This window comes from Penicillium atrosanguineum (assembly GCF_028827265.1).
Source record: "Penicillium atrosanguineum strain IBT 20685 chromosome Unknown utg000004l_segment0_segment0, whole genome shotgun sequence".
NCBI lineage: Eukaryota > Fungi > Ascomycota > Eurotiomycetes > Eurotiales > Aspergillaceae > Penicillium > Penicillium atrosanguineum.
In genome coordinates this window covers 685,050-710,416 of record NW_026623136.1, presented here as the reverse complement: position 1 = coordinate 710,416, position 25,367 = coordinate 685,050, and the positions used below count along the sequence as shown (strand labels likewise).

General features: G+C 44.9%; 6 protein-coding genes across 6 annotated transcripts; 2 read left to right on the top strand and 4 right to left on the bottom strand.

Moving 5' to 3' along the window:
• Positions 1-100: 100 nt before the first annotated feature.
• atrA (protein kinase MEC1) lies at positions 101-8,936 on the top strand (the record flags this gene model as incomplete). Its single annotated transcript, XM_056885620.1, has 24 exons — positions 101-689; positions 745-1,409; positions 1,462-1,751; positions 1,819-2,217; positions 2,268-2,420; positions 2,476-2,572; positions 2,672-3,151; positions 3,223-4,704; positions 4,762-5,302; positions 5,360-5,834; positions 5,886-6,192; positions 6,249-6,490; positions 6,546-6,707; positions 6,772-6,871; positions 6,940-7,134; positions 7,184-7,409; positions 7,523-7,720; positions 7,775-7,899; positions 7,957-8,045; positions 8,097-8,219; positions 8,297-8,384; positions 8,435-8,519; positions 8,574-8,692; positions 8,745-8,936. The coding sequence occupies 24 exons, from the start codon at positions 101-103 to the stop codon at positions 8,934-8,936; spliced, it is 7,422 nt and encodes a 2,473-aa protein (XP_056741068.1).
• Positions 8,937-9,004: 68 nt separating this feature from the next.
• Positions 9,005-10,129, bottom strand: N7443_005563 (RNA-binding protein with serine-rich domain 1; the record flags this gene model as incomplete). The annotated part of the gene is made up of 5 exons (XM_056885619.1): positions 9,005-9,053; positions 9,112-9,464; positions 9,517-9,632; positions 9,716-9,821; positions 9,923-10,129. The coding sequence occupies 5 exons, from the start codon at positions 10,127-10,129 to the stop codon at positions 9,005-9,007; spliced, it is 831 nt and encodes a 276-aa protein (XP_056741067.1).
• Positions 10,130-10,411: 282 nt separating this feature from the next.
• N7443_005562 (putative AAA family ATPase) lies at positions 10,412-12,709 on the bottom strand (the record flags this gene model as incomplete). Its single annotated transcript, XM_056885618.1, has 2 exons — positions 10,412-11,101; positions 11,195-12,709. The coding sequence occupies 2 exons, from the start codon at positions 12,707-12,709 to the stop codon at positions 10,412-10,414; spliced, it is 2,205 nt and encodes a 734-aa protein (XP_056741066.1).
• Positions 12,710-13,381: 672 nt separating this feature from the next.
• Positions 13,382-14,125, bottom strand: srgA (Rab family GTPase srgA; the record flags this gene model as incomplete). Its single annotated transcript, XM_056885617.1, has 3 exons — positions 13,382-13,701; positions 13,776-14,043; positions 14,096-14,125. 3 exons carry the CDS (start codon positions 14,123-14,125, stop codon positions 13,382-13,384), a joined length of 618 nt encoding a protein of 205 aa, XP_056741065.1.
• A 576-nt stretch (positions 14,126-14,701) lies between these two features.
• Positions 14,702-16,787, bottom strand: N7443_005560 (NCA2 family protein; the record flags this gene model as incomplete). The annotated part of the gene is made up of 4 exons (XM_056885616.1): positions 14,702-14,936; positions 14,993-15,118; positions 15,185-16,711; positions 16,771-16,787. The coding sequence occupies 4 exons, from the start codon at positions 16,785-16,787 to the stop codon at positions 14,702-14,704; spliced, it is 1,905 nt and encodes a 634-aa protein (XP_056741064.1).
• Positions 16,788-17,137: 350 nt separating this feature from the next.
• On the top strand, positions 17,138-18,433 carry N7443_005559 (sterol desaturase family protein; the record flags this gene model as incomplete). The annotated part of the gene is made up of 4 exons (XM_056885615.1): positions 17,138-17,193; positions 17,427-17,664; positions 17,720-17,805; positions 17,875-18,433. The coding sequence occupies 4 exons, from the start codon at positions 17,138-17,140 to the stop codon at positions 18,431-18,433; spliced, it is 939 nt and encodes a 312-aa protein (XP_056741063.1).
• Positions 18,434-25,367: the final 6,934 nt, after the last annotated feature.

Sequence of the window (25,367 nt, the reverse complement as noted above, 5' to 3'; positions counted from 1 at the left end):
TTTCGTTGCCTCAGGTGTCCGTGTTCAACTCCGCGTATCTGCCCTTCTTTACCAACCCGCGTCTACCAGCCTTTCAGCCTAGTGGCCATGTTCGTTATCGATGGCAGCTAATGGAGATAACCCTCCTGGCCGCGTGCCTGGAAATGGATGGAAGCCCGCAGAGCCAGCCTCGTCCATCCTTGCGGCACATTTCGCCCCGCGTCTCGCATCCCAAGGGCACGAAGCGCAGCAGCGACTGTCGCGAGACACCTTTTCTCAGCTTCGGCAAGAACTTCTCGGTGAGAAACATAGCCAGATGCGTGTTGATGAAGGTATTACCGATATCAACAAATTAGTATGTATTGTTCTCCAGGCCGGCTTGGAAGCTAGTCCGACCAGCAGCGCCTCGGAAGAGGATCTGGAAGGGCAGGTTTTTGATTGTCTGGATATCATTCAAGCAAGCATCGAAAAAGCCCCACAGGCTCTGTGGGACATTTCGGATCCGCTTATACTGGGAGAGGAAGTTCAAGCGCCGTTGTTTGCATGGTTGATCCTTCGACTGATCAGGTTAGCCTGCATCTGGCAATCCGAAGCTATTCAGGACAAAATTCGCCTGGTATTCACTAGCATCGCTTGTTTGCAATACAAACAAGCTCTTTCATCTCCTTCGCTTAATGGCATCTCGATATTCCTCCGAATTTGCACATCGGGTCCGTTTATGTCTTCAGTCGGTTGATTTGGCTGAACTAGGCTAACAGGAAGCAGATATCTTATGGTCACTGGAAACATCTCGGGTTCATGACTGGCAAAATGTTCGCCTCGTGAAGATGTCCATACCAGCATCCAGCGGGTCTCTTCTTACGGAATTGGACCATCTACACCTTCCTCGCGGTTTACTGGGAAGAAGTCTGGCGCTGGGTACTCTCTCCCAGGCATTCAAACTCGCATTAATGTTACTGGACTCGTTCAGCCCCAAGACGACCATTGAAAGCCTGGAGAAGCGCCGAGTCCTTATTCTTCGCCAGAATCTCTCTTGGGTAATTAACGGATACAATCGTCTACGAAAAGTATTAGTCAAATGGCTACAGACTGCACGCTCGAAGTTGACCTCAGACGAAGAGGAAACCTGCCTTCAACTCCTAGCATCTATCCGCCGTCTCTGTGTGCCTAGGTCAACTTCACCGGCTCTGCCGTCGGACATGGGCTTGGCTTCGACCTGGGCTCAATGTTTAAGCGACCTAATCTATCCAAGCATTAGCCATTCATTTCTTGCAATGCAAGTGGAGATAAGTAACTATCTAGACGAATTCGTGCAAACAACTAGACAGTCCAATACATCCGCCCAGCTGCTGAGGGAAATAATCCTGCCGATCCTGGCAGAGATCGAGGACCGGGATCTTGACCTGCAGTCAATGGATTCTTGTCTTTGGGTAATGACCACGCTCAGTTTTAGTATATCAACGTGATCTGACACAATTCTAGGCATCTCTTCAATCCCTTCGTGCTGAGCTGTTGGCCACATCAATATCTGAAAGACGCTCCTTGGCGGTCACATCAGAGGCTCTGGTTGAAGAATTGTCCCTTGCCAGTCAGATACCTGATGTGACGGGTCAAAGAAAAGAGCAGAACAATGAAACACGCGCATCAAAGCGGATCTGCCTTTCTGTTGAGCCCTCAGGCCAGGATCTTCAACAGAGTTTAACGGCAACCCTCTCTTCGCTACTGGGCCATGATCGTATTGAAAGCTTGACAGACTTACACGCTGCCATTCAGTGAGTACCGGTGCTTTGCCTGTTTAATCTCAACAATAGCGTCTGGTATGGTACTAACATCTAATAGGAGCTCATTCGAGAGCCTACCTGAACCCCACAAGGTGGAGATCCTGGAATTAATGGGCAAGGTTTCCTGTTCCGTGACGAAGAATTTGGTGCAGAAGCCATCGGAGATTGGAACGCGGGAGACCCTCTTTTGTCACGTCTGTGACGATGAACATCTCCAGCCTGGAATGCTTCCGGAGAAAGAAACGCCTCAGTTCGAGGAATTGTGGTCAATATTCAATTTCATATTGCCAAAACTTACACGCACGCCTGGCCCACGCATCGCTGCTATGGTGGCTTTAAAGAGAATTCTCATGCACTCTCCTGGCTCAAACCAGATGCACCTTTCATCATCTACAGCTGGAGAATTCTGCCTTCATTCCCTTCGCAGCTCTATCCGAGAGCTTCGGATCGCGACCGGGTATGTTCTGGACACTAATTGTTATTGGTAATGTACTAATCCACTGGCAGACTTTCAATGGTAGCATTTGTGCGTTCAAATCTCCAGCCGGACATCCGCCGGGCAAATTTTGTCATTGTCTTGGAATGGTTGAAAAACCTCTCGGAGAAAGATGACATGCCTTTGCAGGAAACCTGCGTTCTGACATTGTGTCGACTTGCCAGGTTTGTCTATGTGCCGCCTTGGTTTCAAATATCTAACTCACTGGGTTCAAAATAGTGCTTCAGAAGACGAAGAGAAAAACATTATTCTCCTTCGTCTCTTGGAATATCTCGGTCATCCGAATCCCTATGTCTGTGCAGTTGCGTACAATGAGGTATGTAAAGCACTTTCAATTGTCACATTACCCAGTCAGCCTAGATTGCATCTTTGCCCTTTTATATACGGCATTTAGCAAGCTAATACGTTGAACTAGCTGTCTAAACTTGCGCAGCAATCTGCATTGACTCCTGCTGGCTTGTTTCGGCCCTATTGGAGGACTCTATCCGTGGTGGTCGTCAAAAACCTCCAGACTCGCCCATACATGGCAGAGCAGCTTTGCGAATTGCTTGGGATGAAAGTTGATGGCTTCCTTCGCTTGACAGAGGTACATGTTCTCCCGTACTTGGTTCTAACCCGGAAGCGGGACATCATTTGCAGAATTGGGGCAAGTCGCAATGAAGGTGAATCGCCATTTGATGTCTGCTCCGAAAAGAACAACCTCGCTGCGATCCTTGCTTTCCTATTGTCTCAGCAATCGAACAACCCGGAGGCGATGATCATGTCTTTATTAGCTGAGATAGATCCTGCTTTCAAAAGTCGAACACTAGCCGATCTGGTGCGGATTGAGCCGATTCTCATCGCCTGTGACTTACTCAAGAGTCTCGGGGATGCTGGAGAGCAGAACAAGGAGAGAGTGAGTAGGATACTTTGCACTTCGTCTCAAGATGGCGATGGTGGACTTGCCGCTAATAATTGCCAACCCAGTTTCATCAAGCGCTAAGCCGCCTGGCCACATTCGTTCCGCGGAAGTGTGCTCATGGAAGTTCTTCCAAAAAGACAGACTTGTTGAGCCACTTTATTGAGGAGCATGTTCTTGGCATCATCACTCAATTTGCAAATGCGATCAACGATTTCCAAGTGAGACAAACCTTGGCGGAAAAAAGGCGAAATCTCAAGGCCATAGAAGAGATGATCAACATCGCTCAAGGCCATGTTAGCAATGCGTTGCCCCAAGTCTGTGCCTGTCTCCGATCAGCACTTGATATTGAGGAGCTTTGCGACCATGCTTTTGCAGCCTGGAAGACCTTGATCGGCTCGCTTAGTGAAGAGGACATTGAGCCGCTCATCGACCAGACATTGGCGATTGTCATCAGGTACTGGGATAGATTCACGGAAGATAGTCGAATTCATGCCTATCAGCTCATTGACCATATTTTGACGAATCATCCGAACTTGGTACGGGATACTTTCAACACCATGCCCTCTCTAGCTTCGATTCCTGAAATGACATCTTTCGAAGCCAAGATCAACGAGTTGAGGACGCAAATGGACGTTCGAAGCCAGTTCCTTGCCCTCATCCGGCGCTGTCAAAGTGAGAATGCCACAGTTGTTGAGCAGGCTCTGGATGAACTACTGCCTTTTCTGTCAGGAAACGAGGAATTCTTGCATGTTTCTGTTCTCAGCGAGCAGCCAGATCCTGTGATCGCTCAATTAACGAGGGCGCTGCTTGACTGCTGTGTGAAATTTAACACCAGTTCGGACTCAATCACTCTGCTGTCCTCGCGATGTTTGGGTCTCGTCGGATGTCTTGATCCGAACCGAGTAGAGACAGTCAAGGAAAAGAGGGACATTCTTGTTCTGTCAAACTTTGACCGAATGGAAGATACGGTAGAATTCGTTCTGTTCTTCCTCCAGCATGTCCTAGTTGAGGCTTTCTTGTCAGCATCTAACACCAGGGCTCAAGGATTCTTGGCTTATGCCATGCAAAATCTTCTCAAAATTTGCAATCTGAACACAGCAGTGACTCAGCGGAATCGAGATTTTGATCAGGGCGACGAGAAATATCAGCGGTGGATAGAGCTTCCAGAAAGCGTCCGAAACACTCTCACGCCATTCCTAACCTCTACTTACACAGTCACTGTTGTCGGAGCTACCTCCAAGGTTATATATCCTTTGTTGAATACCAAAATGACCCATAGCGAGTGGCTTCGAACGCTTGTACAGGATCTGCTCCAGACTGGGAATGGGGATAACGCAAAGCTCATATTCGCAGTATGCAGCCGAGTCGTAAAAGGGCAAGACATCTCGATTTCATCATTTCTTTTACCGTTCGCCGTCCTGAATCGCATCGTTGGGGGGACTCAACCAGAGTTGCAGGTTCTCCAGCTTGAGTTGATGAACGTTCTTTCGCACCCCCTCCCTGACACTAACAATAGTGTCCGTGAAACTATCATCAGTAGTAGCCAGGTAAGACCTCTCGGATATGGACTTTTATTATTCGTTTGCTAATCACAGTGTGTGCAGAGCGTTTTCGAGGTTCTGGACTATTTGTCGAGATGGCTTCAGGGAAAGAAAAAGCAGCTTAATAGCCTGAATTACCAGTCTTACCAATCCAGCCGCTCCCACAGAGATGCCAACCGAGATGGACTTCTTGAAAAGTACACGTGTCAGATCAAATCTGTCGAAGCTGTTTTAGCTTCTATTCCGCCAGAGGTCATATCCAAACGAGCCGTCGAATGCAAGTCATTTTCTAGGGCTTTATTCCATTGGGAACAGTATATTCGGAAATGCCAATCGCAGCCGGACATGCAAGAGCGCTCCAATACCGAGCCTCTCTATCAACGACTACAGGATATATACAGTCAAATCGATGAACCTGACGGCATTGAGGGCATTTCAAGCCACTTATCTGCGCTCAACATCGACCAGCAAGTTCTGGAACACCGCAAGGCGGGAAGGTGGGCTACTGCACAAAGTTGGTACGAACTTCAGCTTGAGAAAGAACCAAATAATGTCGATGCTCAATGGAACCTTGTCACTTGCCTCAAGGAATCCGGTCAACAAGGTAGCTCCAGCAATTTGTTCTCATCAATTTTGCCAACCACTTGCTTATCATATCTAGATGCGATTCTCACCCGTTTCGAGGTTGTCAAAGACAACGAATCTGCAGCGTCCCGATTTTTGCCTTTCGCAGTAGAGGCATCGTGGATCACGGGAAGATGGGATAAACTCAAGGGCTACTTGGAGTTATCTGCGAAAAAAGGTACCGGGGACTTCAATGCGGGCATGGGCTCAGCTCTCAATTTTCTTCGGCAGAACAAAGCCGAAAAATTCATCGAGATCATCAATGGGCTCAGGCTCAACGTTGCGAAATCATTGACTGCTAACTCTGTAGCCTCGTTACAAACCTGTCATGATGATATGCTTCGGTTACACGCCCTGGCTGACATAGAATCTATTGCGAATGCAGGTGCTGCAGGCTCCAATCCGAGCCTAGACATACTAGGAGCTTTGAATCGACGTTTGGATGTGCTGGGTGGTTATCTTGCGGACAAACAATACCTTCTGGGACTGAGGCGAGCTGCCATGGAGCTAGCGTAAGTGCATAGTGTCACCATCGCCATGATACTTCTTAACATTTCTTTCAGAGGCAACTTTGCCAACTCCGACATAGCATCAGCCTGGCTCACCAGTGCTCACTTGTCGCGAAAGGGCAACTTCACCAGTCAAGCATATCACTCAATGCTCAACGCGGCTCTACTAAAGGATCGATCGGCTACCATTGAACATGCCAAACTTCTCTGGAAAGATGGGCACCATCGCAAAGCAATCCAAACGCTTGAGGGTGCGATATCAGCCAATGAGGCTACCTCTGCAACATCACCCTCGGCGGATCCCGATGCATTATCATTCCTCTCCAGCCGTGGGCAGAACGCAAATGTGACGGCGGCACGGGTACGTCTCGTCAATTCAATTCCATTGAAAATCTAGAGGCTGATTGGTCCATTTAGGCTCATCTCCTCCTGGCTAAATGGACAGACAGAGCGGGTCAAACTCACTCTCAGGTCATTGTTCAACGGTATCGGGAAGCTATCAAGCTATACCCCAGGCGAGTCGACCTCTTCGATCTCGGGAAATATCGGCTAATTCAAGCTTTCAGATGGGAGAAAGCACATTACTACCTGGGAAAACATTACAACAAGATCCTTGACTCGGAGAAAACCAAGCCCATGGGGAAGGAAGCTCAGATATAGTATGCATATCCTTTGCCATGGCGGACCGAGTCAACTACTAATAGTCCTTTCCAGCCTTAGCGGGGAAGCCACCAAGCTCGTCATTGACAACTATCTTCGCTCACTAACTTATGGGAGCAAATATGTGTTTCAAACGCTACCCAAACTTTTGACGCTTTGGTTGGAACATGCTTCTATCGTCGATCAGCCAATTGATCCGAAGCGAGGAGACAACGAGTAAGTGGTCCTCGGCAAAGTTGAATAGGTCTACGTCGCTAAATATGGACTTCGAAAAAAATAGAGACTTCCAGAGACACACCAAAGCTCAGCGACAGAAGAGCTTAGATGAGATGCATGCTCAGCTGAAAAAATACATCTCATCCCGCCTGCAAGCTGCTCTGGTGAGCAAACATTTCATACAAGTTATTGTTGTTGTTTTTCCCGAAATAATAGGCTCACTCAATTATAGCTCTTTACAATTTTGCCCCAGGTGGTCGCTCGAATCTGTCACACCAACAGCACGGTGTATGACCTCTTGACGCGAATCGTGGCTAAAGCCGTCCATAGCTTTCCACAGCAAGGACTATGGACAGTCCTTGCAGTAGTCAAATCCTCCAACAAGGATCGAGCGTCCAGGGGCTACAGCTGCCTACAAAAGATCACGGTATATCTGACCCTCTGCCAGATAACAGGGACCCTGCTAAGTCAAATAGGACTACACCACTAAACACAAATCAGAGTCAACGTCATCCGACATTCGCCGCATGATAAACCAGGGCCAAAAGTTCTCTGAAGAATTACTTCAGCTATGCCTCGCACGCGTTGAGGAAAGAGCCTCCCGGGTTAGCCTTGCTCGCCACCTCGGATTTAATCACAAAGTTGTCCCGTGTCGCCTTGTAGTACCATTCCAAGCAATGTTAATTCCAAGCCTGCCGACCAGTCATGATTCAGAGTACCTGAAGGGATTCAGACCTTTCCCACGGGACCCGACAACCATAGAGGGCATGTTAAACCTCGTTTTTTTTTTGTAATGATGAGCTAACCGGTAACAGCCGTTCTTGACGAGGCACAGATCTTGAACTCACTCCAAAAGCCACGCAAGATCAGTATTCGAGGGTCCGATGGAAAGATCTACAATGCACTTTGCAAGCCCAAGGATGACCTGCGCAAGGATCAGCGTCTCATGGAATTCAACAACATGATCAATCGATTCTTGAAACGGGACGTCGAATCAAGCAAGCGACGAATGTGTAAGTTCTCCCGCTCAGTATATCTATGATCTATGAAAGTCTAACACAACGGAGACATCAAAACCTATGCCGTGACACCGCTCAATGAGGAATGTGGCTTAATTGAGTGGGTTGACAATCTCCGGACCTTAAGAGAGATCATCATCAAAATTCTACGCGAGCGTGGCGTTGCACCAAATGTAAGAACATTGGCTGTTTCGAGGCTTCATTGTTTGACTGACAAATTTACAAAATAGTATACGGAAATCAAACACTACCTGAATGAGATATGCGCAGATCGCTCAATGTCCAAGTTGTCATTGTTTACAACAAAGATTCTGGCCAAGTGAGACAGACTCGACTTAGTTGAAAAGCTACTTGATGCTGACGAAGACAGGCTGCCTCCAGTTCTTCATGAATGGTTTATCGAAATGTTCCCTGAGACAGAGACCTGGTTCACGGCAAGACTACGGTATACGAGGTCCTCTGCGGTCATGTCAATGGTTGGATACGTTCTAGGGTATGTATCGTGCCGGCCGCAGCTATTCCAGCTTGTGTTGAGATAATTTCGTACTAATCCAGTGATTTATGTTGTAGGCTTGGCGATCGACACGGAGAGAACCTTTCATTCGAAGAAGGAACAGGAGGCATTCTGCACGTTGATTTTAACTGTCTGTTTGACAAAGTAAGAGTCTAAAGTCCGGGTTGTGCTACACAAAGCCTAATTGTATGCAGGGTCAAACGTTTGAAAAACCTGAGGTGGTTCCATTCCGATTAACGAACAACATGGTTGACGCCTTTGGTGCCTATGGATACAATGGTAGGCTCGCCAGAACTTATGCTTGGGAAACAGGAACTGATTCTCATGGTATAGGGCCTTTCCGGAGAACCTGTGAGATCACCCTCAGTCTTCTGCGGCAGAACGAGGATGCCTTGATGACCGTCCTCGAAACATTCTTGCATGACCCAACCACCGACTTCATCGGGAAAAGAGTGAGTGCAATCCCTTCCATCACAAAGGCCAGCTACTGATGCCGGATCACAGCGCCGCACTCATGTAAGTGTGCCCGACACTCCTGCCGGAGTTTTGGAAGATGTCCGCAACAAACTTCGGGGGTTCATGTCCAAGCAGCCAATTCCACTTTCAGTGGACGGTCAGGTAGATGAGCTGATCATGCAGGCGACCGACAAGAAGAACCTGGCGTCCATGTATATCGGATGGTGTGCCTTTTTCTGAGCTTTGAACCCCCATTTTGTTCATTTTTCCACGTAGCTTCAATACTATCTCAATTATCACGCCAATATTTACCTCCTTACAACTTTCGTGTCCTTGAGTGCTCCCAGAACAATTTGGCTATCCATTTGGTGATTTAGAGTTCGTGCAGGTTAGTCATGGAGCAAGTTAAACATACAAGAGGAGCGATTGCGATTGCGATTGCAATGATGTGATTTTGCTGAAGAGACTAATGACGATTGCGACTCCGGCTTCTTTTCGGGCTCCGACTACCGCTCCGGCTGCTGTATCCGTAGCTACTATAGCTGGGACTCCGTCGGCGGCGCTGCCGTGGGCTCTCGGTGCGGAGGCTGCCTCTTCTTGGTGGGGACCGCGAGCGAGAATAGGTCCGCGAGCGCACAGGTGATCGAGATCGAGAGAGAGAAGGAGGTCGGTAAACATCATGTCGCTCGGTAGGCCGCGCCCGACCATGCCTTCGCGGGGGTGATTTCGCATAGGATCCCTTGCCAAATCTGGGGCGACTGCCATTGCCTCGATTAGACGCAGGGGGGGGTGATCTTGAGAATGTCCGGCGGGGAAGAACAATTGAAACGTTCAAAATGGCCCCGTCTAGTTGGGCTTCGTGCATATGAGCGATAGCAGCTTCAGCATCCGCGGGGTCGTAATACAAGATGTAGGCGGTTCCCCGGTTGGTCATGACTAGAAAACACAGTTAGAGACACAATGTTCCAAAACGAAGATCAAGCGCGATGCTTTCCAAGTCCTCGGGAAGAAAGTCTCACAGGATCGATTCATGGGAAGGTCCAGGTACTCGATGTCGCCAAAGCTTCCGAATACCTCGCGGATGTGATTCTCCGTGACATTTTTGGTCAATTTCTCCACCACGATCTACCAACATAATTGTTAGCTAGTTGTTTTCCGCGAGCAATTGTCAACTCTCACTTTTGCGCTCCTTGGAGGGCTTTTGGGGCTTGGTGTTCTGCTGTAACTCCGGCTACGGTAGCGTCGCCCGCCACGGCTGCGACTACGAGATGGTGATCGGCCTCGGGAAGAAGATCGCGATCGGCTCTTGGGGCGACCGCGAGCTGGAGATGGGCTTCGCGTGTCTTCACGGGGGGGATGGATGGACGCAAGGCAGATCGCGCCGGGCCATGAGGAGAGCGCACGGGCGAGCGCTCTCGTGAAGGCATGGACATTGAATGTCAGAGTTGACGATGCTTTGAGGGGGTGGGTAAAAAGCAAAAAAAGGTTGAAGGAAGTAAGACGAAGAGGGCGAGAGTGAGTGTGTGAAGGTGAAGGTGAAGGTGAAGTTGATGTTGAAGGCGCAACTCGCGAATCAAGGGCGATTGGAACCTTACGCTAGCCGCATGAGGTAATCACCTTAGGCAGCTTTGACAAAGATATTTGGAATGATAACTATCTAGGAACGTACAGGTTTATTTTTCTATGACTCAACGTCTCCTCTATCTTCTATCAATTTAGGACTGTCCATCTCTCCATTGCTCGTATTCCGCAATGACGCTGTCTGTGATCTGTCGCCGCACCTGACCCAAGGCGTATTCAAAATGCTTCAATTTCACATTTTGCTCTTGCTGAGTCTCTTCTTCTTCATCCAAGGCCGCATCTCCTGCAGTCTCACATATGCTCACCATCTCCGCTCCCGAATAACCATCGGTGAGGGTCGCCAGTTCGTCCAGGTCCACTTCCGGATCGACGACAGATTTACTTGACCAGATTCGCAGAATTTCCTTCCGCGCCTCAAAATCAGGTGGTCCAATGTATAGGATGTTGTCCAAACGACCGGGCCGCATGAGTGCTGGGTCAAGGACGTCTGGCTTGTTCGTGGCCGCGATGACCAGCACGTTCCGCATTTCTTCAATACCATCCATCTCGTTGAGCAAAGTCGTCAGAACATTGACACCGCCGTTGGAGCTGCTGCTACGTCGAGCGGCAATGGCATCAATCTCGTCGAAGAAGATGATACTGGGTCGTGCCGCGCGAGCCTTGCGAAATATCTCCCTCAGCGACCGTTCAGACTCTCCGACATACATGCTCAGAATTTCTGCACCCTTAACGGCCAAAAAGTTCAACCCAGCTTCTGTGGCCAGGGCTTTGACAGTCAATGTCTTAGAACACCCAGGTGGGCCGTAAAGAAGAACTCCCTTTTGCTCTTCACATTGAGCCGTTGCATCCGCTGAGGATACTAAAATAGATTGTTAGCACCAATATCGGTCAATTTGATGATCAAAGATAATTTTTACCTTGAGAGGTCTTTCGACAGCCTGCTGCAGGCGTTTTTTTACTTCGTGTTGTCCGCCAATATCTGTCCATCTCACCTTTGGAGTCTCCAAGAACACCTCGCGCATGGCTGTAGGCCGAATCTCTTGCAAGGATGACATGATATCAGTCTCTTGTATCACTAGGTCGACACTAACATGCCGGTTATTTTCTATCTCAGTGGACAGATCAGAGCATTGGGGTGTGGAGTCCTGCTCCAGCAGCTGCCGTTGGCGGGCTTTCCGACAAATCAACTGCAGCAAAGCAAAGAGGTCCGCGCCGACATATCCATGTGTCTTCTCTGCAAGATATTCAACTAGCTCATCTGTCAACCCAGCGGAAACGGGCCCACGGATCGCACGAAGAATCTCTGCCCGATCCTGGGCCGTTGGAACCTGTAGCTCAATCTCTGCGCCAAATCGATGTGGAGTTCTGAGCGCATCGTCAACGTTGTTTGGATGCCTGGTTGCGGCCACAACCAGAATCGACGCGCTCCGAATCGCGTCCAAGTTCTCACAAAGGACGGAAGCCAGTGATTGAGACTCTAGAGAAGTTCGCTTCGGTGCGACAAAGTCCAGTTGATCGATGATGATGACACTAGGCTTTGAGCGCGCAGCTTCTTGAAAAACGTTGCGAATCTTCGATTCACTTTCGTTAATACTTCGACCGAGCGATGAGGTTCCAATTTTCAAGACTTGTTTCCAGCCAGCCTTCTCAATCTGCTCCAGCAAAGCTGTCTTTCCAGTTCCCTTTGGTCCATAGAGAAGAATACCCCGGCTGTGCTCATAGAATGAAGGCATATTCGGTTTGCGTGGGTCGATATTGAAGTCGGACAAGCTCTCATTAATGTCTTCAATCTGTCGCGAGAGACCCCCTAGCTTTGTAGACTGAACGGTGATGTCGGAAGAGGAAGGCTCTTCGGGCGCCTCCATTTCCGTTCCGATGCAAACCTTGGTATCCTTCGTAAACCGAAAAATGGTGCGGTTGGGGCTTGAATTCTGGGCGTGTATATTCATCAACTGGAAGCTCCGACGCTGGCCCTTAAGCTCTAACTCAAAAGTAAGGCCCTTGGCGAGGACTTCACATCTCAGAAGTTGAAATTCCAAAGCCCATTCCCAGTGGCACCGTTCTTCGGCGGCTATCGATCCATACCTTGCGATTTTCTCATGTTCGGAGCAATCAAGCAGGAAAACAGATTCAACGTTGTCGAGAGCGCCGTCTATCCTGCTAATTCCGACTTTTTCTCCTACCTTAATTCCGTAGCAATCCTGGAGAGCCCTCGAGGTTTGCACCACGGTGCTTTGAATGTTTTCCACCGCAGTCCAAGCAATCGCGGTCTTCGGGGCTCCTTCAGCAGAGGTCAGGCAGCAGAGATCATCAGCGCGGAGCCTCAACGCAGCCAGGGAGGATGATGATAGGTAGACCCGAAATGCATCCTTGTAATCACTCCGGGCCTGTTTTGACAACGGCCGAACGGTGAAACTGCGAATCTCGGACATTTCGCGCAGCTCCTAGCAAAAGGCAACGAATAACTTTGTGGCATGCGATAAACGGCAGTATAGGATTAGAGGGTCCTATAATCATATTGTAAGCCTGAATAGCTCAAACGTGCGGGTCTTCAAGCTTCCAGAAAGGTATGGCGCACCGTAGCCCAGGATTATGAACACAGTGGACATGATGAGGTGATGGAGTTGGAAGAAGCTCACAAGAGTATTGTAACGTGCAAAGAAGCGGCAATTACAGAGGGAAGATTGATCGCATTCAAATTCAGATGGTGGGGGGAAGATCTTATCGATAGGCAAAAAATAAAAGTGGGCCGGGACACTGAGTTCATTACTTTGCTACACTACTACACTACTACTTTGCTATTCCATACTTCACATTTACCCATCTATATAGGCCTCTACCTACTCACGGAATAGGCTATATTGAAAAGGGGAATAAGTTGTCACAAACTATGGACAGATAAATGTATGATACTCGGGGTGTAACGGGCGCCAATTCTCCATGAAAACTGGATATTCAGATCTTAGCATATGAAATTGCGGGCAAACAAAAGGATATGTGGCAGCTGCGTAGGAAACCAAGGGCGTCACAAAAAGAGATCAAAGGCACAGTGAGATAAAGGGAACTTGCGCAAAGACAATCAAGAACAGATAATGGTACAGGGTCTAGCAACACTTTCCTCCAGTGCCACCATTCAGACCCGAGCCCTGCTGGTCTATACTGACTCCTTGGGCAGATTGTTCGGTCTTGGAGGTATCCATGCCCTTCTTGATATCCGAAGCAAGGTTATAAAACGCCTTTTCGATGTTGATGTTGTTCTTCGCCGACACCTCCAGAAATGGGATACCGAGCTCGTCGGCTAGCTGTTGACCCTGTTCGGTCGAGACGGCCCTCTTCTCCTCCCAGTCGCACTTGTTTCCGATGAGGATCTTGTGTACCCCTTCGCTGGCATGTTGCTCCACGTTTGAGAACCAGGTTCGGATGTCTTTAAAAGAAGGAAAGAGACAAGTCAGATCAATCTACCTTTGTACGAGATGGGGGAAATAAAAGAGTTCTTACTGTGGAAAGACCGCTCGTCAGTCACGTCATAGACGAGGAGGATACCCATCGCGCCGCGGTAGTATGCAGTTGTGATGGTACGGAAGCGTTCCTGACCGGCCGTGTCCCAGATCTGCAGTTTCACTCTCTTGCCATCCAACTCGATGGTGCGGATTTTGAAATCGATTCCGATCGTAGTGATGAAAGATGGGGTGAAAGAATCTTCACTGAACCGCAAGAGACAGCAAGACTTGCCAACGCCGGAGTCTCCGATCAACAATAACTTGATCTGCACAGGATTCGATTAGCGAATGGGTCCTTCCGATCTCAATGGTACTCACCAGGAAATCATAGTTTCTTGTACCCGCCATGACGAAGGAGTTCGGTGGTTGTTGCGTTGAACGGGTGAAGAGAGGGGGTGGTGGTGCCGGATAGGAGAAAGTCAGATTAAGTGACTGGCTCCAGAAATGAAGTTAGATCAGCGACGGTGATCGGAGAGCTTGACAGGGTCACTGTTTTCGTAGATACGGTTCGGCGGCTACACGTCGTGGATCGCAAGCCTGAGGAAGAGGGAAGGTGGACAGGTTTCGTTGTCTCCAAGGACTTTATCAGGAGGGTCTGGGTCAAGGGTGCAGGTGGCCCACGGGAACACACGAGCACAGAGAGTCAAATGAAGAAACTCCCTAGATAAGAGTGGAGTTTATTCAGGATTCAGCAGCACGAGCAAAGAAATAGTCCCGGCCACGAGGATGAAAAGGGTGGTCAACAACGAGTGGAGGTGATGACGGGGATGGACTGTGATCGTTGATCCCGTTACGTAAGCCGGGTTTGAGGTTGGCTCTACTCCGAAAATTGTTAGGTAGATATTCAATTACTAGACTACTCCTATAATGATATGAGCAGTCGATATTGATTTCCTCTCCAAAAAAGACACCTGTTGCAAGATTTTAGTGGAAATATGCCCATCGCATCCTCTCCACCACCCGAAGCTGCCTATCGACTCCCCTCTCCACATCGAGTAAGTCCTGGATATCTTCCCGGAATTCTCGATATTGCATGCCCCCAAGAACCCCTTGCACCTGCTGGAGAAGAGCCTCGGCCTCGTAGATGAGTCGACCCGAGTCCTTGTGTGATATCACCCCATCGCCAAGCGGCGCAGAAGTCAGAACCCGAGTAACATTGCTATGTTCCTGTTAGCGTCGAGCAATCTCTCCGGTTCTGCAGCACAGAAGGCTCACCGTAATCCGCGTCGCAGCTCATGCTGGCGCTTGCCTCTTCGAAGACCTCTTCGGTTGCCGAAGAGCCCAAACATCCACCGCAGAGTGGCCCACGAGACGAGAATCCCGGGCGTGAGGCCAACAAAGCTATACGATAAGTTAGCATAACACGCAAAAGCGAGGCTTTCGTATCAAAGGGAATGGAAGACTCACCCAAATACGAGCTCTTGGCTTTTCAAAAGAGCATTGATGCCACTGATGGCAATTTCCACGTCCACCTTGGTTTTCTGAATCTGGATCAGAAGAGCGCGAATGAGATCGCCTCGCACGGTCCCAACAAAGGGTGATCGTAGGTCCCTCTCGTAGGCTCTTAGCACTGGCGTCAGATCCCCCTCCTTCACGGCGTTGGTAATAGCGGTGGTATCTTGCCCCAGCATGTGACTTTGATCGGGGTCGGGACGGTCACGGACAAAGTCGATCACCATCCTCTCCAGGCTGGCTCGATCAGCCAACAGGCTGTTCTTACTCATGATAGCAATCTCGCTTTTCTCATCGTGTCGGATGGTTCCGACGAGTTTGTGGATGGGTTCCACCACCCAATTGCTGCCGAAGTCAATGATGGTGCCTCCAATATTGACAATCCATTGAATGATCTCATCCTGGCGATGAAGTAACAGCCGTAGAGATGCACTGCTTGACATAGTCGCCGCCAATACCGGTAGCCAGTACCGGGTAAGCCTTGATGGGCGCCCATGATCACTGATAAAAACGGACATGGAGGCTTTATGCTTCGGCAACTGGTCGTGAAGGATATGAGTAAGGCGCTGGATCAGATGGATAGGCTGATTGGAGGAAAGACCGCTCTGTATTTGGAGGTTCGCCGTGTTCTGTTCAAGGGTCGCAGACACCAGTTGTTCGAATTCAACGGTACTGGACGGGCCGGCCACCTGCTGCAGGATGGCCTCGGTCAGGACAACCGTCCTGTTTACTGCCTCCTGCCACTGTCTCCTTTCTCCAGTATAATCGGCAGAGGCGAAGTCTTTCGCTTGGAAGGAATGCCAGCCTTCCATGAGAAGCCCCAGACTGCTGGTGTGAATATCCTTCATATTCAGTAAAAGGTCTCTTTTCTGGCGAATTTCAGACCGGCATGATCGGATGGGGGATGACAAGTTAAGATGAAGGGGATATTCCGACATTCCCCGCAGACATTGCCGGGCGATCTGGTGAAACCGGGCCCATTTAGCGGCGACAGATGTCGAGAGGTAGCCTTGGGTTTGATTGGAATTCCAAACTGGAGAGATATCTTTGGTCCAGTGCCATAGCCGCACAGGCGACGTTTGAGCCGCATACAGACCACTGTGCCACATAGACCCGAGCACCTCATTCCAATAATACGTCTCCTCATGCAGCTGCAAAGTATGATCGAGCAAAGTCTTCATGAGTAGGCCGGATGCCTGCACAGCCGCCTTGGCAGCGACCAGCCATAGATAATCTGCTGCATCGTCCGTCCAGGCCCCTGCCGTCGGTGGAGTGTGGGTTAAAGCAGGATCGGACAGCAGTTCGACCAAACGACTGGGAGACAAGAGCGGCTGGGTCTTTGACGTCACCGATACAGAGTTGACTACATTCTGTAAACTGCGAACAAGCGGAGGGGGAACATCGTCGATGTACAGAAGCTTCTCCGGGCGGGCGAAGTGCTGTTGGAAGCGATCAAGTTGGGCGTTCAGGACGCATGCATTTCTAGATTGGGAAAAAAAAAGATTAGACTGGAAGGGGTATCATTGAGCCACCGGACTTACTCTTGAACAATCGACATGGCGCATTTCGGACACAGCTACACGGCTACCAGCTACACAGCTACGGGGAAGCTCGAGAGTAAAAATGGGAGACGTCATGATGCAAACGAGGTAAACAGGGTAAACCGTGCAAGGGTGCAAACAGGACAAATGGTGTACTCTTGAGTACACCGTAGCGCGCATACCATAGGGGAAAAGGGGGTCAACGTCAACTGAGTGAATGGCTCTGAGTGGCCTGATCGGGGTTTCACAATGGTCGTATAGAGATCACAGTTCATGGCTCCATCGATTTCATTCCCAGCCTCAGTAGAATTGCTCATAGACAACAACACGCAATGTGTGGTGTGACCCCGGAGCCTCAGCCATACACATGCGCGGCAAAGACCATTATCCCCTGAGTGGGGCTCGGATGGAGATCGGCTCGAAGTGGCCTTATTCTTTTCGCTGCAGCGGCTCCCCTGATTACGGGTCTCGCCACTTCCGAATTTCGTCCCTGCGTTCTTTCTGCTCCGCCAAATAATTGCTCCGTTCCTCCCACCTTTTTTTTTCCCCCTTCTTCACTTCTCCTCCACAATCCACCCTTTCTCTATACGGAGAACAACCATCATGTAAGAATTGCCTTTTCGATGCAACTTGAACACGCGCTGACCCCTGGGCAGGAACTCCACCTTAACCTCCAGTACCTACTGGGGCCAGTTCGAGGAAATCGGCCAATACAATCCCGAGTTCAATGTGGCCGAACGTCTCTGGGCTGCTTGGTATGCTTGGATGCAGAATGATGTCCTCGCCACGGGGATCATGTCTTTCGCCATGCACGAGTTGGTCTACTTCGGTCGCTCGCTGCCGTGGATCTTCATCGACACCCTCGGTATCTTCAATAATTACAAGATTCAGAGCGTGAGTGTAACTCGAAATAGCGTTATGTGGCATTGAAAGTCTAATTATTCTGTAGGGCAAGATTCCTTCATTACGGGAACAGTGGGAATGCGCTCGATTCGTGCTCCTGAGTCACTTCACTGTTGAGCTGCCTCAGATCTGGTGAGTTTCAATGCCGCCTTTTTGGACTTTTATCGCACGATCGGTGATCTTACAATACTGCTTCTTCAGGCTCTTCCACCCTATGGCTCAATTCTTCGGTCTTTCTACGTCCGTTCCCTTCCCCTCCGTCTGGACCATGGCCTATCAGATCGCCATCTTTTTCGTGATGGAGGACACTTGGCACTACTTCTCTCACCGTGCTCTTCACTGGGGTCCCCTCTACAAAGCCATCCACAAGATCCACCATCAATACTCTGCACCTTTTGGTTTGGCTGCGGAATACGCATCTCCGATCGAGGTCATGATCCTGGGCTTCGGAACCGTCGGTTGCCCCATCGTATGGTGTGCGTTCACTGGAGACCTGCACATCTTGACCATGTACGTCTGGATTGTCTTGCGCCTTTTCCAGGCCATTGATGCCCACAGCGGCTACGAATTCCCGTGGAGTCTGCACCACTTCCTTCCCTTCTGGGCTGGTGCTGATCACCACGACCTCCACCACGAGAAGTTCATTGGCAACTACTCGAGCAGCTTCCGCTGGTGGGACTTCCTTCTTGACACCGAGTACACTCCCGATGCCCTGAAGCGTCGCAGGGACAACAAGGCATCCACCGAGAAGGCTCAGTAATCCCGCGTCGACATGTTCTCACCATAACATATCGCAGAGGCTCGATTTCTTGCTTCTCGATGTTATGGTTTTTATTCTATTTTCACACCTGGAAGACCCGGGTTTTCACCCTCAACATCCCTGTCGTGCCTTACTCTGCATGGGATAGAGATTACACAATCGACGTTTTAATGTATTTAATATTACGGTGACTTTGCATGGGTTGAATGTTGCAGACTTCCTATGGAACTGTAATTTGTACGGCGTTTCCCGTGAAGCGAGACATAAAAGCCACGGCAATTTGAAATAGATATTTTGCAATGAGTTTGATAAAATTTGGAGATAAAATTTGAAGATAAGCCGATGAAAACTATTGATGTTTTGTTATGAACTTCGATTGGCACTGTGTAACAAGTTTCTCAGGCGGCTCGCGATCCGAGGCAGCCGGCCAGGCCCAAGGGCCGTAGTAAATGCGATACATTCCAATTTAAACCTCACCAACAAGTTACTGAAGGAATTTTTATTTAGTGGTATATGAGTAACTCTCTCGGGTTTATTTACAGCAAATTTCGGGGTTATAACTAATCCAAAGTGCATTTAATGATACGACAGGTATTACTTTTTTTTACCCTGGAACACCTGATGGCTGTACTAATGTAATCCACAAGCAGTCCGCAACCCCCAAATTCTATATAAAAGACGGTTTTACAGGTCAACAACTGTTGTTATTTATAGGCTAGATTCCTACTCAATGTGACTAATTAATATCTGGAACAGGATTTCTCGATCTAGTAGTAAGCCAATGATTACTACAATACTTTAGTGCCGAAAATTACTCTGACCGTGACAACAAATTATATATCTAACACAGACACTCTAAATTTATTATTAGCCTAAACCGTTACATTGAACATATACAAGAAAGCATACGATCAAGTTAAACTCCCAAATAACCTGTTATTAGTAGGATATACACTAGAATCTACCGTATCTACTATAGTTTTGAGCTTAGCTGATCGAACTATAACACCAATGGTATGACTGGATAGAACTGAACTAATCCTTGCCGAAGGAGAGTGAACTGGAGACTGGATAGCTTCATGTTGTAGATTGTACCGTAACATGATACAGGATTCATCACATAATTTATTGAAAGTTGCTGTAGCAACCTTAGACTATTATTATAGAGACTATGAAGCCCTTGACTAGAACTACTTCATTGCATATAATATCGAACTAATAAGTATTATAGATAATACAAAGTGGGTCGCTACGCCTAAAACACATAGAAGATATAGTAAGTTATTAAATTCTTTGAACAACTTATTCTTGACAGAATTCAAAGTAATATGATTCAAATTCCTAATTTACTTAACGGATACCGAAAAAATATATACATAAGCTCTAGAATGTGTCATTTACTTGATATTTATCTTTATCGCTAGGACTATTTTAATTTTCGTAATATTCTTCACTTTCAACTAGATCACTCTAGATCACTCTAATAAAGATAGGGATTGCTTAGAGTAGCAAAAAATAGTGGTAGATAGATTTTAGAGTTCCAATACGATATAGTTATTAAGCTTTAGTAAAGTAGTTTGTATATATTGTAGAGGGTAGCGACCCACTTAGGAAATACGTTATGTTATAGTGACTATTTAGCTTATTAGGCTAGTACTATATTTCTTAGTGTCGGCCGCGGAGGGAGGCGGATACCACGAAGCTTTTCGTGGCGCGGGGTACGCTTTTGCAGATACTTCCCCATCACGGACCGTTGAACTATCCGACTAAGGAAAGGCTTGATCGGATAAAGAAAGAAAAGAATAAGATAGAGTGCAAAGGGTTAAAAAAATGCACTCTAAATGAGCACAATCCACAATCCTCAACAAAGGACTAAGAAGAAGGTCTTTCTAAGCAGATAGAAAGGGATAGTAGAATATTTGAAGGAAGTGAAAGGTCTGTCTTTTTTTACTTAGTGTCTCGCGCGTATTTATAGACAGAAAGTGGCTAAAGTCACATACTCTATATCAGATAAACAGAATAGAATCAGGGAAGGAAATGTGATAGAGCTGATGGTGTGATGAGGGATATGTTATTGATCTGGTGGGATAAAGAGGGGTAAGCGGTTTGGAGGGGTAAATCATGTTCGCATCTCTTTTCTTTTGTTCTTCTTCTTATGTAGCATTGGTCCAAATTTTAACACTCTTATATATATATTTTAATCTAAAAGGGCTTTTTACGATCTAGTCATACTAACATAAATAAATTCACCAAAGCCTCCTTTAGTCTTTCTTATAGAGGTACTTTTATAATAATTATAATAGTTATATACTAATTTTTTACGGTTAAATGTATAATATATGATTCTCATAAGAATAATAATAATGACTAATTAATATAATTATAAGAAAATATTAAGGTATTGTTATGATATATAGTTATTTACTTCTCTTAAAGTAGATAAAGTATATAATTTATAGTTTATTAGAAAGCTATAGGTATATTAAATAGTCTAAATAGTATTATAAGCTATTTATACTTACCTTACATTATACTAAATATAGTTTTCGGGATTAAATCCTTGACTATCTATATCTATTAGTATCTAAAAGTAAGGTGAATTAATCTTCAATATTACCTTTGTAGTCCTAACTATATCAAATAGATAAAAGGCTATTAAAGGCCTGATAGTTAATATATATATTTCTCTATAAATATTACTAGGATTCCTATAGATAGATGAATCTTTAATTAATTAAATCCTTTTCTTAGGGGAGAGCTTCACTTAGTTCTATCTATAATATCTTAGAAGTCCCTTCTAAAGAATAAAGTTAAAATCTAGGAAATTCAATATCTATATATTTAAAACTATATACTATAGTCTAACCTAGACTAAAAACCTTCAATTTTTTATATATATTAAACTCTTCTGTATTTAGGAGCTTAATAGTTGTTGGAATTTGGACCAATGCTACTTTAGGTGAAGGTATCCTCTTATTCAACATAAGAAGAAGAAGAAGAAGAAAAGAAAGAGATGCGAACATGATTTACCCCTCCAAACCGCTTACCCCTCTTTACCCCACCAGATCGATGACATATCCCTCATCACGCCATCAGTTCTATCACATTTCCTTCCCTGATTCTATTCTGTTTAAAGCATGTGACTTTGACCACTTTCTGTCTATAAATACGCGCGAGACACCAAGTAGAAATAACAGACCTTTCACTCTCTTCAAATATTCTACTATCCCTTTCTATCTGCTTAGAAAGACCTTCTTCTTAGTCCTTTGTTTGAGGATTGTGGATTGTACTCATTTAGAGTGCATAAGCCCTTTGCACTCTATCTTATTCTTATTATTCTTTCTTTATCCGATCAACCCTTTCCTTGGTCGGATAGTTCAACGGTCCGTGGTGGGGAAGCATCTACAAAAGCGTACCCCGCGCCACGAAAAGCTTCGTGGTATCCGCCTCCCTGCACGGCCGATAACTTTTAATATACCTTACTATTATAAAGATTATATTCTAAGCTATTCCCCTTAAAAGAATAAGGATATATAAAAACCTAGCTACAATATTCATATAACCTTTAGTGCACTATTAAAGGTATTAGCTACTTAATAAAATTACTTCTAGGTATCTAAGAGATAGACTGAACCCTATTATATCTTACTTAGCTTCCTCTAGCTAGTCTTAAGGTACTAATTTACCTACTTAATATATATCTCTATATTATAGAGGGTAAGGAGTTTTTTCTAAATAAGGCTAATAAAGGTAAGAGAGGGGGATATCGTAAGAGAATAAGGAGACCAAAGAAACTTAGTATTAAAGAATTAAGTAGTTACTAGCTATTAGAGGGACTAGGTATAAATAATTATATTTTCTTAGGAGTAAGGTAAGTAATATTATTAATATCACTATTATAGATAGATAAAGTTAGATAATAAAGGCGGTGATACCACGAAGCCGTTCGTGGCGCTAACTAGGCTTTGCGTACCCCTTTAGTGTCTTATATCGCTTTATCTAATTAGTCGATCTAAGTTAGATAAAGAAAGACTCTTAGGATAGACTACACACTAATATAGCCTAAATAAGAATAATTCACGCTTTAACTTATAGAGGAATAATCACACTAACTAAGGGTTACTTTTACCCTTTTATATATACGATAAGCAAGAAAGGAACTTAGGTAGTTTCCAAAGAGAGTAAAAAGTCTAATTCTTCTACCTAGTAATCTATCGCGTATTTATAGATAAATATACCTCGGTATTATATACTTTGGACTAAAGGAAATACCTTAAATAGAAGTGATAGAACTGAATAGAAGTATATAGACTATAGATAATAATATTAGACGATAATATCATATATAAGGCATAGTAAACGTAGATTAAGCGGGGTAGAAGCAGATAGAATAGTATAGAAAAGAGTTAAGAATCTAGGCGGTATTAACCACCTATACGTACCCCCTAGCGTAAGTGCCATTTACCCCTAAAGGAAGGGCTATTCACCCCCTAGGAGACTAGTCCCCCCTACTCTTCTAGGGCTAAGGTCTATTTTAGTCACGTAACCACTAACCATCTTCCTCGCGCTAGGATATATAATAAATATCTAACTAGGGCTTAGGGTTCCCTAGCCTAAACCTAGTTTGTCCTCTTTTATGTTAAATAATAAGAGGATAGATTTACTTATATATATTAGTCGATATTCTAATAAATACTATATAAGGTGAAGCTATCCTTTTATTTAATAAAAGAAGAAGAAGAAGAAGAAGAAGAAAGAAAGAAAAAGATATAGATATGATTTACCCCTCTAAACCGCTTACCCCTTTTACCCCACTAGATTAATAATATATCCCTTATCACACTATCAGTTCTATTATATTTCCTTCCCTGATTCTATCCTATTTATTTAATATAAAGTATATGACTTTAAGCACTTTCTGTCTATGAATACGCGTAAGATATTAAGTAAAAATAATAGACCTTTCACTCTCTTTAAATATTCTACTATCCTTCCTTCTTCTAGTCCTTTAAGGATTATAGATCGTACTTATTTAGTATATATAGGCCCTTTATATTCTATCTTATTCTTTCTGTCTTTATCTAATTAAGCCTTCCTTAGCCGGATAGCCTACGGTCCGTGGTAGGGAAGTATTAGCAAAAGCGTACCTCACGCCACAAAAAGCTTTATAGTATCCGCCTCCCTACTATACTAATAGGAGTAAATCTTAGAGTTCTAAGTCTAAGAAATAGCTATAAGATAAATAGGATACCTTTACCTAATGTAGTATTAGTCTAAATTCTAATACCTTTCGATAGAGTTATTTGAATACTAGACTCGCGCTCTTAAAGCTAATTTTTAGGAGGAATAAATATCCACTCCTTCCAAGCGCCTTATCCGCGTTTATTAGTTATTTTATCTGACCAAAAAACCCTTTTTTAGTCCTCTGGTGTAAAGTGGCGATAGGTTAAAGCCCAAACAAAATATTTCGTAGCGTGAATAGGTATAAGGTAAGGTCGGTTTATCTTTCGCCACTTCCGGAGGCCTATATTATGCGTTAAACGCCAGATTGATATCACTTTAACCTTATAATTAACCTTAGTAAGCAGATCCTCGTGGGTAATATTAGGACGATTTTAAATAGTATTATATATACGGTCTCAGTCCTCCGTAGTAAGCTTACAAGGTACGCCAGAGCGAAGTAGGGAAATACCCTTTAAACGCTTTAGATCTTACCGAAGGGTATAGTGGATAGTGGATAGAGAAATATTAGGGAACGTATTCTTCTAGATACGTTTTGCACCCTATTTTGCTAATCTTTTTAATTTATATATACGCTCGCGTATATATGGTTTAAGCTTAGGACCGCGAGGTATAGTTTAGAGGATTATAGGAAGAGGATTATAGGTAGATAATAATAGGGGTTATATGTAGATATAATAGGTAGGCGGTGTATTAAGGGCGGTTAGGATATAATATAATAGGGTGCAAATACTAATAATATATCACTATATATTGGTCGATATTCTAATAAAAGGAATATTACTATATATTAAAATATAATTAATTCATAAATTTAGGTAGTATAAAAAGTAATAATTATCTTATAATCTTAGGGACTATTATTACGCTAATAAATAGTAGATAGAAGAGGAGTATCTAGAATACTTAAAAGTAATATATAAGATTTTAGTAAAAAGATTATTATTAATACTTAGGCTAATAAAGAAATAAATACGCTTAGCTAAAATAGGAGATAAAAGAATATATATAATTAAAGGAATAAGAAGATATAGAGAAGTAAGAGGAATAGAAGGATTTAGATAAGTATAAGTAAGATATATATTATACTAATTTAGCTATAGTAGGCGATATAAGGCGAATAAGTAAGTTAGAAGTTATAAAAAAAAAAATAATATTCTAAATAGCAAGCGAACGTAGATACCTAAGGATAGGCGAATAAGTAGGGAAGGCTAAAAATAAATAAGAAGAGAGAGTTAGGATTAGAGAGAGTAGAAAAGAAAAAGAAGAGGCGAACTTTCGTATAATTTTATATCTAGGAATAATAAATATATATAATAAAGTAATTCTCTTAATTAGGCCTTTCTAATTTACTTCTAATCCTATATAAATATATAACTTTATTAATCCCACTAATCTTATTATTAGAATTTAGACTAACGCTATATAAGGTGAATTTATTCTCTTATTTTAATAATAAGAGGAGTTATTAAATAAAGAAAGTTATTAAGCTAAACCCTCTTTTTATCTAATATTAAAGAAATATTTTTACCTATCTTTACCTCGCGAAATATATAAGTTATTGGCTTAGTTTTTTATTATTAATAATAGTCTAGTCTATTCTTTTTATTATTAATTTAATACTATCCTTTTATCCTAAGTAAAAGACTAACTATTTTCTATCTATAAATATATATAAGATAATAAGTAGAAA